The sequence below is a fragment of the Mus caroli genome, unplaced genomic scaffold (genome assembly GCF_978045245.1).
Source record: "Mus caroli unplaced genomic scaffold, Mus_caroli_1 scaffold_1, whole genome shotgun sequence".
NCBI lineage: Eukaryota > Metazoa > Chordata > Mammalia > Rodentia > Muridae > Mus > Mus caroli.
This window is the reverse complement of record NW_028227256.1, coordinates 159,931,010-159,947,807: the sequence shown is the minus strand read 5'-3', so window position 1 is coordinate 159,947,807 and position 16,798 is coordinate 159,931,010. Positions and strand designations below refer to the sequence as shown.

At 42.1% G+C, this 16,798-nt stretch overlaps 1 protein-coding gene across 4 annotated transcripts in view; it reads left to right on the top strand.

Moving 5' to 3' along the window:
- The window catches only part of Dnm3 (dynamin 3), a 482,789-nt gene that overhangs the window by 218,987 nt on the left and 247,004 nt on the right, over positions 1-16,798 (top strand). For all 4 annotated transcript variants that reach the window (XM_029478095.2, XM_029478106.2, XM_085842512.1 and 1 more), the window contains one exon: positions 15,638-15,751. In XM_029478095.2, the coding sequence (XP_029333955.1) occupies positions 15,638-15,751 (114 nt within the window). The remainder of the gene's footprint in view (positions 1-15,637; positions 15,752-16,798) is intronic.

Here is a 16,798-nt window from a genome sequence, read left to right as displayed (position 1 = left end):
ACTTTCTCTAGCTTCTCCATTGGGGGCCCTGTGATACATCCAATAGCTGACTGTGAGCATCCACTCCTGTGTTTGCTAGGCCCCTGCATAGTCTCACAAGAGACAGCTATATTTGGGTCCTTTCAGCAAAATCTTGCTAGTGTATGCAATGGTGTCCGCGTTTAGAAGCTGATTATGGGATGGATCCCTGGATACGGCAGTCTCTAAATGGTCCATCCTTTCATCACAGCTCCAAACTTTGTCTCTGTAACTCCTTCCATGGGTGTTTTGTTCCCAATTCTAAGAAGGGGCACAGTGTCCACACTTTGGTCTTCATTCTTCTTGAGTTTCATGCGTTTAGCAAATTGTATCTTATATCTTGGGTATCCTAAGTTTTGGGCTAATATCCACTTATCAGTGAATACATATTGTGTGAGTTCCTTTGTGATTGTGTTACCTCACTCAAGATGATGCCCTCCAGGTCCATCCATTTGGCTAGGAATTTCATAAATTCATTCTTTTTAATAGCTGAGTAGTACTCCATTGTGTAAATGTACCATAATTTCTGTATCCATTCCTCTGTTGAGGGACATCTGGGTTCTTTCCAGCTTCTGGCTATTATAAATAGGGCTGCTATGAACATAGTGGAGCATGTGTCCTTTTTACCGGTTGGGACATCTTCTGGATATATGCCCAGGAGAGGTATTGCTGGATCCTCCGGTAGTACTATGTCCAATTTTCTGAGGAACCGCCAGACTGATTTCCAGAGTGGTTGTACAAGCTTGCAATCCCACCAACAATGGAGGAGTGTTCCTCTTTCTCCACATCCTCGCCAGCATCTGCTGTCACCTGAATTTTTGATCTTAGCCATTCTGACTGGTGTGAGGTGGAATCTCAGGGTTGTTTTGATTTGCATTTCCCTGATGATTAAGGATGTTGAACATTTTTTCAGGTGCTTCTCTGCCATTCGGTATTCTTCAGGTGAGAATTCTTTGTTCAGTTCTGAGCCCCATTTTTAATGGGGTTATTTGACTTTCTGGAGTCCACCTTCTTGAGTTCCTTATATATATTGGATATTAGACCCTTATCTGATTTAGGATAGGTAAAGATCCTTTCCCAATCTGTTGGTGTTTTTTTTGTCTTATTGATGGTGTCTTTTGCCTTGCAGAAGCTTTGCAGTTTCATGAGGTCCCACTTGTCAATTCTCGATCTTACAGCACAAGCCATTGCTGTTCTATTCAAGAATTTTTCCCCTGTGCCCATATCTTCAAGGCTTTTCCCCACTTTCTCCTCTATAAGTTTCAGTGTCTCTGGTTTTATGTGAAGTTCCTTGATCCACTTAGATTTCACCTTAGTACAAGGAGATAGGAATGGATCGATTCGCATTCTTCTACATGATAACAACCAGTTGTGCCAGCACCATTTATTGAAAATGCTGTCTTTCTTCCACTGGATGGTTTTAGCTCCCTTGTTGAAGATCAAGTGACCGTAGGTGTGTGGGTTCATTTCTGGGTCTTCAATTCTATTCCATTGGTCTATTTGTCTGTCACTATACCAGTACCACGCAGTTTTTATCACAATTGCTCTGTAGTAGAGCTTTAGGTCCGGCATGGTGATTCCACCAGAGGTTCTTTTATCCTTGAGAAGAGTTTTTGCTATCCTAGGTTTTTTGTTATTCCAGATGAATTTGCAGATTGCACTTTCTAATTCGTTGAAGAATTGAGTTGGATGAATGAGCATTTCTAATATTAGGATATTCCCATGCAGTCCTGGACTGAACCCATCTACTACCTCCATGTATCACCCAAGGCCCAGTGCCTGTTGTCCTTAAAGCACAGAGTGACTCTAAACTTTTCTTACAATGTTCTTACATTTCGGTGACCCTGAGTCCCATAGATACCATGTTTTCTCTGTATTAAAAGCCCAAACAGTAAGCGAAGATGAATTTGGACATGAGGAAAGAGGAAAGGTTGTTCACAGGAAGGGGGTCCATCATTTTATCTCCTTATAGTGAGTAGCAGAAGATTCCTTAAAGAATGCTAAGAGATGTCTCAAATAGATGGAAGATGTGCTTTTGTTTTTTTCTCCCTAGCATTCCGAGGTAGAAAGAACTGCATTGGATATAAGCTGTTGTGGCACCCACTGCTCAGGGAAGGTCATAAGCTATGCTCTCAGGAAGTGGTTCTCAACCTATGCCCCCCCCCCCTTCGGGGTCAACTGACCCTTTCACAGGGGTCTCATGCCTGCTATCCTGCATATCAGATATTTACATTATAATTCATAACAGTAGCAAACTTACAGCTATGAAGTAGCAACAAAATGAAATAATTTTATGGTTGGGGTCACCACAACATGAAGGACCATTTTAAAGGACTGGAAGGTTGAGATCCTCTGCTGTAGGGCCTAGGTCTTATGTGGATGGCATGATCAAGCAGATGAAGACTGACTCTATAGTTTTATACAAGACACCCTATAACAGAAAGCTATTGGTCCTATGCTGTAGATGTTTTAACAGCCTACACTGACACAATTCATAGATTATTTAATCCCTAAAACATAGAAACCAAGATCTCTAATCTTAAATTGGAAGAAATGAAAAATCAAAATTCCACACTAGATTAACTGATATATTTCCCTCGGAGTACCAGTATCCTCGATGGGACATTATCATCATTCATCATTATGAATGTATGGCATGTAGGCAGGTATGGCTGCTAGAATTCATTTGATACCTGGATTCGCTGAGAATCCCTAAGAGATTTGTACTCTTCCAAGGGACTGTAGGATTAATAGGCTTCTGTAGCTGTACTAGCAACCCTCACCCTTGGGCTTTGTTGGCAACTTCTCATTCCTTCATATTAATCAATTAATGTCTGAGTTCCATCTGACTGTCTGACAACTCATCTTGTTCCTTGCCAGTAGGGACCACCATTTCCAGGAACTTCTTTTAAAACCCATGATGTGGTCAAAACAGGTTGTATCAAACTCTACAAGAATTAATTTGAAAAGGGGGAGGGGAGGGGAAGGGGAGGGGAGAGAGAGAGGATATTGGGATGAAATTGACTTACTATATGTAACTACAGAATGTCAGTACATAAACAAATGTATACAAATTCGTATGTCAGTACGAATACAAATGTCAGCTCTGTTGCTTACCTGTCTGTCTGCCTGCTCCATCAGGGCACGGAAACATTAGCCCGTGTGGCATGGTCAACATGTTAGCAGAACACATGGTTCTTCCGTTGAATGCTTTTATATCAGTACTAATGTGTCCTTGCTGCCACTAGAGACACTAAGTCCCGTCTCAGAATCTGTTCCCTCTGTGCAGAAATTAAAAGGATAGAGGGCAGACACAGCAGGAGCCGCCGGTACCCTTGGCTCCTGTGACCCTTTGCCCACGATTGCCCAGGCTGATACCTATTAGATTAGATATCATCTCTTTGACAGCTTCTGTGTTACCCAAACCAGTGGAAATGTTTTCTTTTCATTTGGACTTTCTCTCACAGTGACACTGGACTTTTTGATACCTTCAGCAAAGCATTCTCTTTCAGTCGGCTTTGACGTGTGCAGTATTCTCTGTTCTCCCTCACCCTCCCAGCCTCCCCTCCCTCACACATTCCTCTTCTTTACCCAGCATACTTCCTGTCCCAAAGGCTCAGACCAGGGACATCCTCTGGTCCAGACTCCTGTTTTACTCCCCCCACCCTCCCCTGACACCTACAGCTTGTTCACATCAACAAACCAATGGCTCACAGGTCTGGAGCCGTCCTCTGGTCCACGTCACAGCCATGCTGTACTACACATTCCTACTGGGACAGACATGTCGAGACAGAACTCTCGACTCATCCCTTCTCCAAGCACACACGCCTCTCCCTCTGTGGACGCGCCTCCAGGTCTGCTCAGTTTCACAGACTGAGCCTCTGGGAGCCATCTCTGACACCTCACCCTCTCTCATCCTGCCTACCTAATTCATCATTGCCATACTGATTTTTCTCCCCAAACATTCCTCTGATCCGTCTACATCCCCATATGTCTAACTCCCAATGTGCCTGTCAAAGTTATCACCCTCTGTTGCTCTGGGCTCTGCAGCACTCAGTTCTTTCTGTCTCCCGCTCCCCTCGCTCCTTTTCTGTAATCTCTTCACCAAACTGGAGCTGAAAGGGGAGCTTTTCTGTGAAGTAAATCTTACATGACTGCTTTCCTTTAAAGGCACCTCAAAGGATACAAACCAAATGTTTTTCACATGAGTCTCAGAGTCAAGCATAGCCAGCTCACTCTGCTGGCTCATCATACACACAACCCCTTATTGCTTGATGGTCACACTGTGTGCCATCCCAAACCCCATGTTCTCTTAACTCCCCTTAGATTTTAACGAATGTTCTAAAAGCCTCACGAGTGCTTTCTCTAATGATCCACATGATCACCATTTGTTTAAAAGACCTTCAGCAGTTGTGACTTTAATGTATATTCATGCATGTTTGCTGTCTGTTCCCTAGTTTATCTGAAAGTGCCTCATTAAGGCCAAGAATTGGGCCAGTTTTTAAATTTCATTATTATTATTTCAGCTTATTCTTGAGTTTGCCATGTTCATTCTAACACATATAAGGTGCTAACTGGTTGACTATTAACTAATTTCCTATCTGCTAAGTTAATTTTTCTTTTCTTTTCTTCTGGATTGTTTTTAGTAAAATGTCCACACTTCATTCAGGCCCTGCTAATTTTGAGCATCCCTGCTCCTCTGTGCATATGTGGCTTTGTCTTCAAATGTAGAGAAATAGACGCTAGGCGTGGTTCCCACTCTGTTTTGTGTCACGTGGAATCTCTTCCACATTGAGGGCCCAGCAACTTCAAAGGGAGCTCGGCACATGGAGAAGATACGCAGGAGGAAAACACATGAAGGAAAGTGGAGCCGTGATTTTCATCACAGTTAATGGCCCGGATCTCAGAGAGGGTGAGCTAGGTAAAATATGAGAGGAAACAGCTTTGAACAGCAGTGCCTGGGGCAGAAGTAATGCCAAAATGAGCTCCCCAGACTAGCAAGAAAGGAAGACTCCCCAGCCGCAACTATGAATCTAGATAATGCAAAAGCTGAGTGAGCCTACAAGGTTGAAAATAATACCTCCTGACCCGGGAAAATCCGCAGGAGTGTCAGATACCTCCACAGGGCAGAGTGGACCGGAGGGTTGGAGATGAGGGCATTCCAGAAAATAAAAATGGGGAGGGCTGCTTCCCTCAGCAGGTGAGATTATCCTGTGGAATAGCCACTTGGGTTTCTGCCTGAAGGTGAGCTTAGTTTACCTATTTACAATGGAAATTTACATCCCTGCAGGGAAGCAGGAGTCATCCTGCTGGCAGCTGGGGTGTTAACGTGAAAGGGCGAGCTGACTGCTTGCAATTGGTTCCTTCTTCTCAGCCATCTTTGACTGCATTGGGTTAGTATGTTTTCAGTCAATCAAGTTAGATCTGCCCCTAACACAGTCAAGCTGCCTTCATCCTAGGACTCACCCAGTGATGAACCCGGGGACCCTTGCTTTTCATGTTGTGCGCTTGGGTTTATTTCTACCGACAGGTGATTTTTAATCCTGCATCAGTTTTTTTTTTTTTTTTTACATACTTTGTTCATTGCATCCTAAAAGGGACTTCAAGATAAGCCCTGCACTAAACAAGCAATAATAGATACAGGCTTAGATTTTAATATTATTCATATTATTGGAAAGTAGATGGGGAGACGTAGGGAAACTGAAGAACAAAGAAAAACAATATCTGATCACCAGTTTATAATTATAATACAGTTGCTTCTTCCTATTCTTTCCATTAACAAAGGCAACGGGAGCAACCTCATACATACAGCGTATGTTGTTAGTAGGTGGTTATCTAAATCCTTATCATACACTAACTCGCATGAGTCTCACAACAGCTTTATGCTGTAGGTATTAATATTCCAGGTTATATACAAGGTAAACACAGGTCAAGTAAACCCAGTGCCACCCAGGTAGCAATGATTGGAAATAAATGTTTTCCCTGACAGCTCCGTATGGTTTTGATGGCTGTTTGTTGTTACTGTTGTTAAAAATCCACACTGTAGCCAACATCTTCATCTGTGCTGTGGTTTGAGGACTGAATGAATAGGCTCTGAGGCTGAACTAGCAGGGAGAGTATACTTCAGTGACATGTTAAAAATATATCTTTCCAAGTAGAACAAAATGGCACACATCGTACAGGCCCTGCAAGGGAGGTCTGCTGGTTAGTAGCTGGTTAGTAGTTGGTTAGTAGCATGGGCATGGCCATCAGGAAGGAAGCAGGACTCTGTCTCTTCCTCTGCCACATAAGGAGCATATTACCTTTCTTCTAAGATCATCATGTGGAATAAAGGAAGTATCTGAGTATGTGTGGATTTGTTAGCTCAGTTCCTGGCACGAAGTAAATGCTGGCTGTTGTCGCTGTCCTTGGGTTCCTAGAAACGGGGTCAGAGTTATGTTCTGACTTCCTAGAAAGTTAAAGCCACGAAGGGACACCCAAACACACAAGCGTTGCGTAGCCAAGTCCTTCAGAGTGGTGACAGATGTTCCAGTCTTGAACTAAAGGACATTTCCTTAAATATTTCATGTTGGATCTTAATTGGGCTATTAAGCATTTTTATGTATTCTTTGCCTCAATTGTGAGGTTAGTCCATCAGACAATAAAACCTCTCTCCTTTTTGTTTTTTATAGTAAGTCAGCCACTGTTAAGACTTTCTTAGGTCCAGTCTGAACTTTGCTTCAAGGCACCCTGTACAGTGCCTGGTCCTTCTATAGGTGTCCAGAAACCTCTGCTCAGCTGACACTTAAGTGAGATATATCTTTGAACCCTTTACTCTATTGAACTTGTCTCTCATGATGGTATTTTCTACAGAAAACAGGGGCAAAGGGAAGGAAAAGAAAGGCATGGACAATACTTCCCTGTGCCTCTTTCTGGGTGTGCCAGTCAGTGTGAATAGCCACTTTTTTCTTCCTGGAAGAGCAAGTCAGGAAATAGTTCTTCTACCTCTTAGCCCTCCATCTTTCTCCTCACACTGCTCCTGTCATTGCTTCCGTTTCATTGACTTTAACCATCAAGCTGGAGAGTTACTAGTTGTCTTGGATCTTCCTTGAAGAAAGAGGCCAGCATTTTACTAGTCTTGAAAACCACTCCTCCAAAGCTAGTGTGGCTTCCATGGGCATTGGCTTAAGATGACCAGAACACAAAAGACTCTGCAGTCATTCAAACAGCACACTGGTCAAAATTCACTCTGAGGCTGCCTTTGCTCAATGTTGGATGTTTATTTATTGATGTAGGTTCCTAGTCTGTGTTTTCTTTCAAATTACATCCCCCCCCCCCGAGTTTCTTTTCCTGACCTGTCAGAGATTCTGCAATAGTCACATGACATCATAGATGTGTTAGAAGAAGCTGCACATCAGTAATAAAACCACGAATAGTCATGTGCTGGATGTAATTATAAACTTCTTACTTCAAAAGATCTCCATACTTAAAGCCAAAAGAGTATATTCCAAAAGGCGTTTACAAAACCCAGGTATTTGTAGAACAATGAATTAATGACGTCTGTCAATACGTATTCATCAGGCAGCCACAGGGGCTCTCTCATCCAGGTGACTTCTCTTCAGCAGCCATACACTGAATGCAACTCCACAGCAAATTTGTTTTTCCTTGGCATTTGACATTGAAATATCCCCCTGCTTCTCATTATGTTACTCACCTTCCCATTGCTATAACGAAATGCTCAAAGCAGTAAATTATCACAAGAAAAAAGGTTACTTGGCTCATGATTCTGTTAGTTCTGCTCCAAGACTAGGTAGAGTTGGGCTTCTGGTGATGTCATCGTATCATAGTGGAATGAACTACTATTAAGAATGCTGATCTAATCCCTCCTACCTAAGTCAAACCTTAATAGGGCTGGACTCTAACGAGTATTCTGTGCACCCATGACTCTCAGATATCTATCACTCAGTATCAATGTGGTGGATCCACTTTCACATCTTGCATCCAGATGCCTGTACATTGGGAAAACACTTTTCCTTTATCAGACCTTGGGCACATCTGCTGGAAACATCTCTGCCAGGCAGATTCTGAACAAGCTCTCTGTTCTGAGGATGCCTGTCCTTGCAACAGAAGCTTCTCCCAAACCGTCAGGGTGACTGACTTGACCCACAGCTTGGCTGGATGCTGTAAGCTCCCAGCGTCTGGCCAGGTAGGCCCTTCCGAATGTGAGCTGTCCGTATGATGAGGTCGTCATCTGGGAAGAAAGGCTCTTTGGGAGCTTTAATAATCCACAGAGGCCAAACTATCAAATAGCCAGTGTTCTGTTCTGCAACCACTTTCCAAAGGCTGCAGCAGTAAAAGACAGCTGCTGCATAGCTGGAAAGAGAAAAAGAAAAGGCTTGTGTTGGTCTTCCATAAGCAAGACCAAGGTCAAAATTTTATTTGTTCACAAATAAAATTTAAGGCCTTGACCACACTGGAACTTTTCCTCATGAGCTTTTTTTTCCTCCCCCAAATTTAATTCCCTTTATCATCTAGTGTGCTGACCAGATGTTGAGCTCTGAACGTAGGCCTTTAACATGCAGGGTTTGCCAACCCTGGCAATGCCTGCTTCTTACTACATGCAAGAATCCCAGTAGTACTCTTTTAGGGTAGGTTTCCATGAGGGGCAAGGGTAAAGCTGGTCCAGTCTCCTGACTGGTGATCCTGTGGGTGCTTTCAAACTTTCTGCATTTGCCAAAAATAACTTGAGTGATACTTGTAGTAGTAAATTTAACAAGAAGGAGGAGGAGGAGGGGGAGGAGGAGGGGGGGAGGAGGGGGGGAGAGGAGGAGGAGGAAGAGGAAGTGAAGAAGAAGAAGAAGGAGGAGGAGGAGGAAGAGGAGGAAGAGGAAGAGGAGGGCAAGGAGGGGGATGAGGAGGGGAAGGAGGAGGAGAAAAGGAGAAGGAGGAAGAGGAGGAGGAGGAGAAGAAGACAATGAAGAAGGAGATGACAAAGAAGAAAGAGAGACAAAGACGAAGACGAAGATGTCTCCAGCTAAACAAATGAGAACATGCCCTCTCCACTCCCAAGGTCTCTGTCTTCTGGAAAGGAGTGCTTGCTCTTGTTTACTTGGTTACTCCTGCAGGATTTGATGCTCAAACACTAAGTGGTTATTGTGCTGACTGTTTCTTTTCTCTTGCAGTCTCAAATGTGAATACAAAGGATGCTGTAGCGCTTCCTATTTCCTTTGCCTTCTACTCAAATTCTGTTTATTTTTTCTTCCTTTCCTCCCTTAGTGCGGGTTGGTTTCTTTCTTATGAATGTTCCCTTTGCATGCATACCCCTTGTGCTCTGACCTTTTTTGGCTTGTTTTGTTTATTGCCTGAAGCAGGATCTCCTTCACCCCTGCCCAGGCTGACTTTGAACTTGTGGATGTCTTCTGCCTCTGGAGTGCTGGGATGATGGTTAAATCACCATGCTTGGTTGGTCTGCCCATTTTGATAGGATCTTTTCCTGTGTCAGCCTATCTTACCTTGATTCCTGACTTTTCCCTCAGTTTCTCAGTGAAAAGCAATGTAAGAAAGAATTATTTTTCCAGATTTCCACATTAAACTGATTGTTACCTGTTTGTGGACAATGTGTTTCCATCTCTCTGTAAAGGACAAACCTCGTGAGCCTCTGTGAAGTGCTGTCAGTGTTCGGCGCTGAGGACAGGACCATGAATTCCCCAAGCAGTGACAAGGGATGTGTGTAACCAAAGCTGCTACATTCCTCATGTGCTGCTCTCTAAATTAGAAAACCCATTGGGATGTAAATGGCTGTAGTATTATAGTCCGATGATAGTTAAAGCATCTTATTTACCTTTGTTCCATGCCTTCATAGTATGTGTGTCTCTGTGTGTGTGTGTATGTGTGTATGAGTGCATGTGTGTGTATGTGTGTATGAGTGCATGTGTGAGTGAGAGAGAGAGAGAAAATGTGTGTGTATGTATGTCTCTGAGTATATGACTGTATGTATGAGTATGTGTGTTTATGATTATGTGTGAGTGTGTGTGTGTGTGTGAGAGAGAGAGAGAGAGAGTCTATGTGTGTCTGTGTGTGAGTGTGTCTGTGTGTGAGTGTGGGTATGTGTCTTTGTATGTGTGCCTGTGTGTGAGTATGTGTGTGTGTGTGAGTGTGTATGTGTGAGAGAGAGTGTCGGTATGTGAGTATGTGTTTGTGTTAGTGTGTGTTTGTGAGTGTGTGTGAGAGACTGTGTCTATGTGCGTGTGTGTGTGTGTCTATGAGTGTATGTGTGAGTGTGTGTGAGTGTCTTGTGTGTGAGTGTGTGTGAGAGTATCTGTGTGTAAGTATGTATGTGTGTGAGAGAGAGTGTGACAGTATCTCTTTGTGTGTGAATATGTATGAGAGAGAGAGAGAGACAGACAGACAGACAGAGAGAGAGAGAGAGAGAGACAGAGAGAGAGAGATGCTGGGGATCCTAGAATGCCTTACACATGAGGGGCAAGTACTCTACCACTCACATTTTCACCGTTCTTAGTAACTCATGGTTTTAAGTAGCTCAATTGACTCTATCCACCAGACTAAACAATGTTTAGTAAACACTGTTTCAGCCATAACATTAAATGCGTCTGGAAATAGTGGCACACGCTTGAGTGATGCACCCAATAGTGCTGGTAACAGCCGGCAATTTATTGCTTCACATCATGTTACAAGTCCAGGCTCTGTTCTTGCCTTCTACAACATCACTGGTCCTTAAGCTTCTGGGTGCGTGAGCCTTTAACACAGCTCCTCATGTTCCCAACCATCAAATGATTTTTGTTGCTACTTCATGACTGTAATCTTGCTTGCTGCTTTTATGAATCCGAGTGTAAAATGTTTTTGAGATAGAGGTTTTCCAAAGGGGTTACAACCCACAGTACTAGAGTGGATGAGATCCACTTGTCTACATACCTCATTGGAATCTCAAGTGCCTTTCTTTATCTTCTCATTTTCTGTCTCTGTTGGTTGTCCCGCCTCCATCCTGATCCTAGCTTTTCTGCCAGGGCTATTCTGTGTTCTTGAATGTAGTGTCTCATCCTGTGTTAGATATCCACAGAGTCTCTGGGACACAAGAGTAGCATTGCTGACTACTGTGTCCCCACAGATCTGTTTCTTCAGGCTCAGCTTTCACCCTGCCCCTCCTGAACCACCTCTAGCATGCTCACTCTCCTCTGGGGCTCAGTGTCACCACCCCCTGAGACCTTCTTTTCAACCTCTTATCCTCAATTCTCTGCCATTGACCAAGACTCTGCTTTAATGTGGGGGTGGGGGGGAGAAGATCAAACATAACCCCCCTAGACTTTGAGGAGTTTCCTGTAGGAAAGACAGCATGAACCCTTACAGTCCTGCCCTTCCCCTTTCTGACATCCTCCCTGAGGCTTACAAGTTAAGGCAGCCCTAGTCAAGGCCAGCCCCTCCTGCATCTCCTCCTCGTCCGACTCCCATCTTCTTGCACTTTACATCTTCTAGTACCACAAAGCTCCTCCTTTCTGATAACATTTTTTCTTTTAAACAGTTGCCTAGATAGAAAGCAAAGACAAACAAAACAAAACCCTAAAGAAAACCCAAAACAAAAACAAACAAACAAACAAACAAAAAACCCTCTGTCTCGTTGATCCCAGGACCTGTGCTGGTTTTAACTTTTCTGGGGTGATTTCTCTTCAGCTGTTTTGTCCATGCTTATTCTTCATTCTGTCCATCTCAGTAAGTTCTCCCTGCCCATCCCATGGCCACACTGACTCTGGCATAGCTAAAATCCAGATGTTGGACATCAGTGCCCACCCTCCGTACTGAGGCTGATAGGTTTGAGATTCTATCTTCCTTGACTTCTATGACCTTATTACCTCTCTTTCTGATTTTGTTTCCAGCCTTCTATGGTGCCCTTCTAACTCATGGGTATTCTCACAGAATCCCCCCTCTGAGCCACTGCCGTTAGCTGCTGTGGATGTGTGTACTGAGGACTTGCAAATCTGTAGCTTCAACCTTAACTTCTCCCCCTTTCTCTAGAGGGTCACCTCAGTATGTGTCTTCCAAAGTATCTCAAGTTCTACATGGTCTTGAAGGATGCACCATCACACCCACTTTCTAACATTTTGATCCCTTCCTCTGTTCTTCTGAATTTTACAGTGGTTGGCTCTGAGAGAAGGTGGAGGCAAACTTTCAGAACCATTCTGAAACACCACAACCCAACCCCTATACTTTCCAGTAGCCACGTTAAACTATAAAACAGAACAGATGAGTGAATTAGAAATAGATTTTACTTAACCTAATTTATGCCAAGTGTCATTCCTTTATAAGTATTTACATGTTAATCAGATATCTCCAATTCTTTTTAAAGGCTTGAAAACTAGAGTATAGTTTGCTATGGCACATCTCAATTGAAACTACTCATCAAAACTGGAACCTCGACTGTGGCGAGTGACTATTGGCTGCTCACTGCCACCTCCACAAATCTCCCTTCATCTAGCTATAATCCTGCAAGTCCATTTTTTCAGTTTCCACTCCCTGACTTTGAATTGCACACTAGTTATTCCTCATTTGGGATATTGCACTGGCTCATAAGAACTTGTTTTAACTAGGCCTGAGTGGGACCGGCCTATTAATCCAAGCTGTTTGGGACTGAGGCAGAAGGCTCACAATTTTAAGGCCTACCTTGCCTTTCAGAGTAAATTCAAAGCTAGCTTGGACAATTTAGTGAGACTTGTTTCAAACTAAAAACTAAAAACACGACCAAGGCCACAGGTTATTAGTGTAATGTTTGTTTAGCATCTAAGAGACCTTAAAGATAAACAGATAAACCAGCCATGCTTTCTCTGTTCAAGGGAACACACTAGATCCATTGGAATGATGGACAGAGTGGAACATCTACTTATATCTAGAGGATAAGAAAACATCCCAGAGTCATTAACATTTACTATACACATTGAAGCCGTCATCCTTGAACTGGGTATCTAAGAGGTCAGCAATAAAGTGATCAGTATTAAGAAGCTGATACATATCTCACACAAATGTTTTGAGACAGCTAAAAATATTCCTCATTGCCACATCATAGTTTCAAATTTATTCCTGAGCAGTTTTGATATAATTCATACAATATATGAATATAATAGTCATATACACAATTTTTAAGACTATCACCTTTACTTATTCATGTGCATGGGCAGAGACCAGAGGACAAATTAAATTACAGCAGTCAGTCCTCTCCCTACACCAGTCAGCTTTGGAAGCAAGAGCCTCTATCCACTGAGAAATCTGGTAAGCACAAAAATTTAAAAATGAGGATACTTGTATCAGAGATATATATCTAGAATTTACTTCTGGCATTTGCAGAAAAGTAAAATAGTAAAATTTAGCATTTCGCTTCAGTTTCAGTCCACTACCCTTTCCAGCCTTCACTCTTTCTTCTTTCTTTTTTAATGGATTTGAGAGAGAGAGAGAGAGAGAGAGAGAGAGAGAGAGAGAGAGAGAGAGAGAGAATATGAGAGTCCTGCTATCTCTCTTTCTGTATATGTATATACACACATACATATACATTATATACACACACATACATTATACACACACATATACACACATATATATATGTGTGTGTTCATATATATGTATGTATACACACACACACATACATACATACATACATTCATACATACAGTCGTCTATGGAAAACAAATCAACAAACTAAGTGACCCAATTTCTGAATCACCTTCTAGCTCCTCTTTCAGAACCTTCTTCTCAGGGCAATCCAGCATGCCCTCCTAAATACCCTTTATGTTGGTAAACATCTCTTACTATATGATCATATGGAAGCTGGATCTGCCTTTCCTGCTGAACTACAAGATCCCTAAGGACACAATGGAACCCCTGTGCTACTTTAATTTTAAACAAACAAACAAACAAACAAACAAACAAATGGACAGATTCTTTAAAAATATGGAATAAAATTCATGGCCCAGCTTGTTAGAGCCAGCCTGCTCTTCTAATAGGTAAAGTAGTAATTTGTTACTGTAGACCCAGAAGAGCTCTTCTAGACCCACAGAAACTGAATGAAGTAAAATACTTGGAGTGTTTTCAACTGATAAATTCTAGGCTGTGATAAGATGACACAGTATTGGGGTTAAAATCTTTTCATCTGTTTTACTGAAACCTCACCATGATCATTTCCTCTAAGGAAGACAGAATTTCAGTTTTATGCGTTGTATGGACATGTTCAACAGTCTGAAGTAGGAGTAAGGGTCTCCTTGGGAATAGACTAAAATGTAGATCGTTTAACTTCATGTGTATGTGTTCTGATCTACTCAGAGAATACTTAGTCTAGGATTCTGCAGCATTTTTTAAGAAGCATTTGCATGACTCTTGTGTTTGGTAGGGATTGATCTTTGAAGTACATTGTCTGCTTCCTATGGTAGAGCATAAGAAGGAGCTGAAAACCCACCTCTGTGTGGGGTGCTCTCTGGGGATACGTAAACCAACATGGCCTTGAGGAAGGAAATGCACAGTGGAAATTGCTGAAACAAGGCATCACGTATTGCCTAGACAGCAATTATGCAAGGAAATTTGAAAAATCAGCAGTGAGAATCTTGGTGTATTTTATAATTTTCCCATGGCATTTCTTAAGCTTCAAAGTAAAATTTAGTAGAAATATAAAATCTTGTTATTAGCATGTTTTAAGCTACCTTCAGGAGCCAATGGTCATTCAACAAATAATTAAAAAAACACTTTAGGGATGTCTAGGACAGTGAATGTTTTTAAAATAGGACATGTTTTAAACTTTAAGGTCATGTAAAATTCCATATAGAATTGCATTTCTGGTTCAGAGTCTATAAAACCATCGAGCATAGAGGATATGGGAAACTATTCCATGTGTGGAATAAGTTAACTTTATAACCACTGTGGGGAAAAATGCATTTTCCACTTAAATGCCACTTTTAAGTTCTGTCCATTTGTTGCCCATTGTTAATGTTTTAGAATTTGAAAATCATTGAATGATTTTTTTCGAAGATGCTTCTGATTTTCCTCTATGTCAAATAACACCCAGAAGGAGGTGGTGGATAAATCAAGACCATCAAAGGCCCCAGACTTTCCCTTTTAGCTCATTATTTCAGCTTTCTTCCTCCATCAGCCTTATTCAGGACCGTTAACAAGGATCTAATTGGTTGGCTTGAGTTTCCAGTTTTTGTTATTTGCTGACCAGTGTCTGCTACTAGTTTTAATGAGATTCAAGCAAGGCAGACAAGTGGACCAGTAGCCTGGAAGGAGCGATGAAGCTGCGGACATAGAGAGTCAATTGAATCAATAAACAAAATACGTCTTAATTGTAGCAACACTGCAATAAATAGGCTGGTACAAGTCTGTCAGGCTGCCTCATCTCATTCTTGCCTATTTCAGTCAACTCTGCTTCTGCTAGCCATATGAGTCCAAGATTTTTGTTTTGCTCATGAATGGATAAGACCTCCCTCTAGCCATCTCAATTCTTGGAAGATGCACTTTGTCAGACAGCTCAATGGAAGCTGAGTGGGGGAAGGGGAGCAATGCTGTTCTTACCATCGTTCGTATCTTGCCTTTACTTCTGCTCTTCATTTACTTGCTCTCAATGCTTCTGCTGATGTCTGCTTTTTTGCAGGTGATTCGTAAGGGCTGGCTGACCGTCAGCAACATTGGCATCATGAAAGGGGGCTCGAAGGGCTACTGGTTTGTCCTCACTGCAGAAAGCTTGTCCTGGTATAAAGATGATGAGGTAAGCCAAGGAGAGTGATGTTCGCCCAAAGTGTTCCTAAAGTGAAATTAACGGATACTGTTGGGATGCTCAGTTCTGGACACCAGTTAGGTCTGTCTGTAAATGCTGCTTGAAAGAAACTCCCACTTTTCTTCCTTCTTACAGATCTTTAGTTTTACAACGCTCCCACTGAATTTCCTTGCCTGCTTATTTCTTAAGTATAGTACTATTTTGCTGACTTAAAGAAATGAATTTTGGGGTCTGGAGTTGGAAACATTTTTCCTTATATTAATATCAAGTCATTGGTACAACTTAAATGAAAGCATTTTTTATTAACTAATGTGTTGAAAAGGCATAAGGTAATAGGGAAACTGCTAAGGCATTGTGGAATCGTTGCTATGGTATCCACCTCAAATGAAAGGCTAGAGGCATGGTAAGATTTCTGGTCTTCACATTAGTATTAGATCATTATACACATTTTCTCCTTTGAGAACTTGATATCTCTGTAAAAACATAAATAGTGGCGTTCTGGCTCATGTTCAGCACTAATAATGTCATCCGGTGACTTACTGCTTATTTAAATCTGACAGCAACATAGGCACAGAAAAGTCACATTAGTCTTTGAGAGCCATTAAGGTGTCATAAAAATCATAGAGCTAGATTCAGGAGGGCATGGGTTGAAATTGAACTGTGTTTTACAAATGTTAATAGCTCTGTTCCACCCTGTGACGTCATTGGTGGTTGTAATACAGCGCACGAGCATTCAATAAGTGTGTTCTCTGAGGGCAGGACCGTGAACAGGTGCAATAACCTCATTCTTATTGGCTATAACAGATACAAGTGTCAGAGTTAAGAATCCTCCTACTCTAGCTTGACTGCTTCTGAAAGCATCAAAAGATGCTCCTGTCATGTCTTGGAAGAGGAGCTTCCTAGCTCAGGGTTCTTTCCCTTGCTCCATGTCTTCTGTCTAACAGTGTGTTGGAAAATATCGGACAATAGCTTGATTCCCATGAACGATTCTGTGATATGGAAATACAAATTCCATAGAAACATTAGAACAGAATCTGC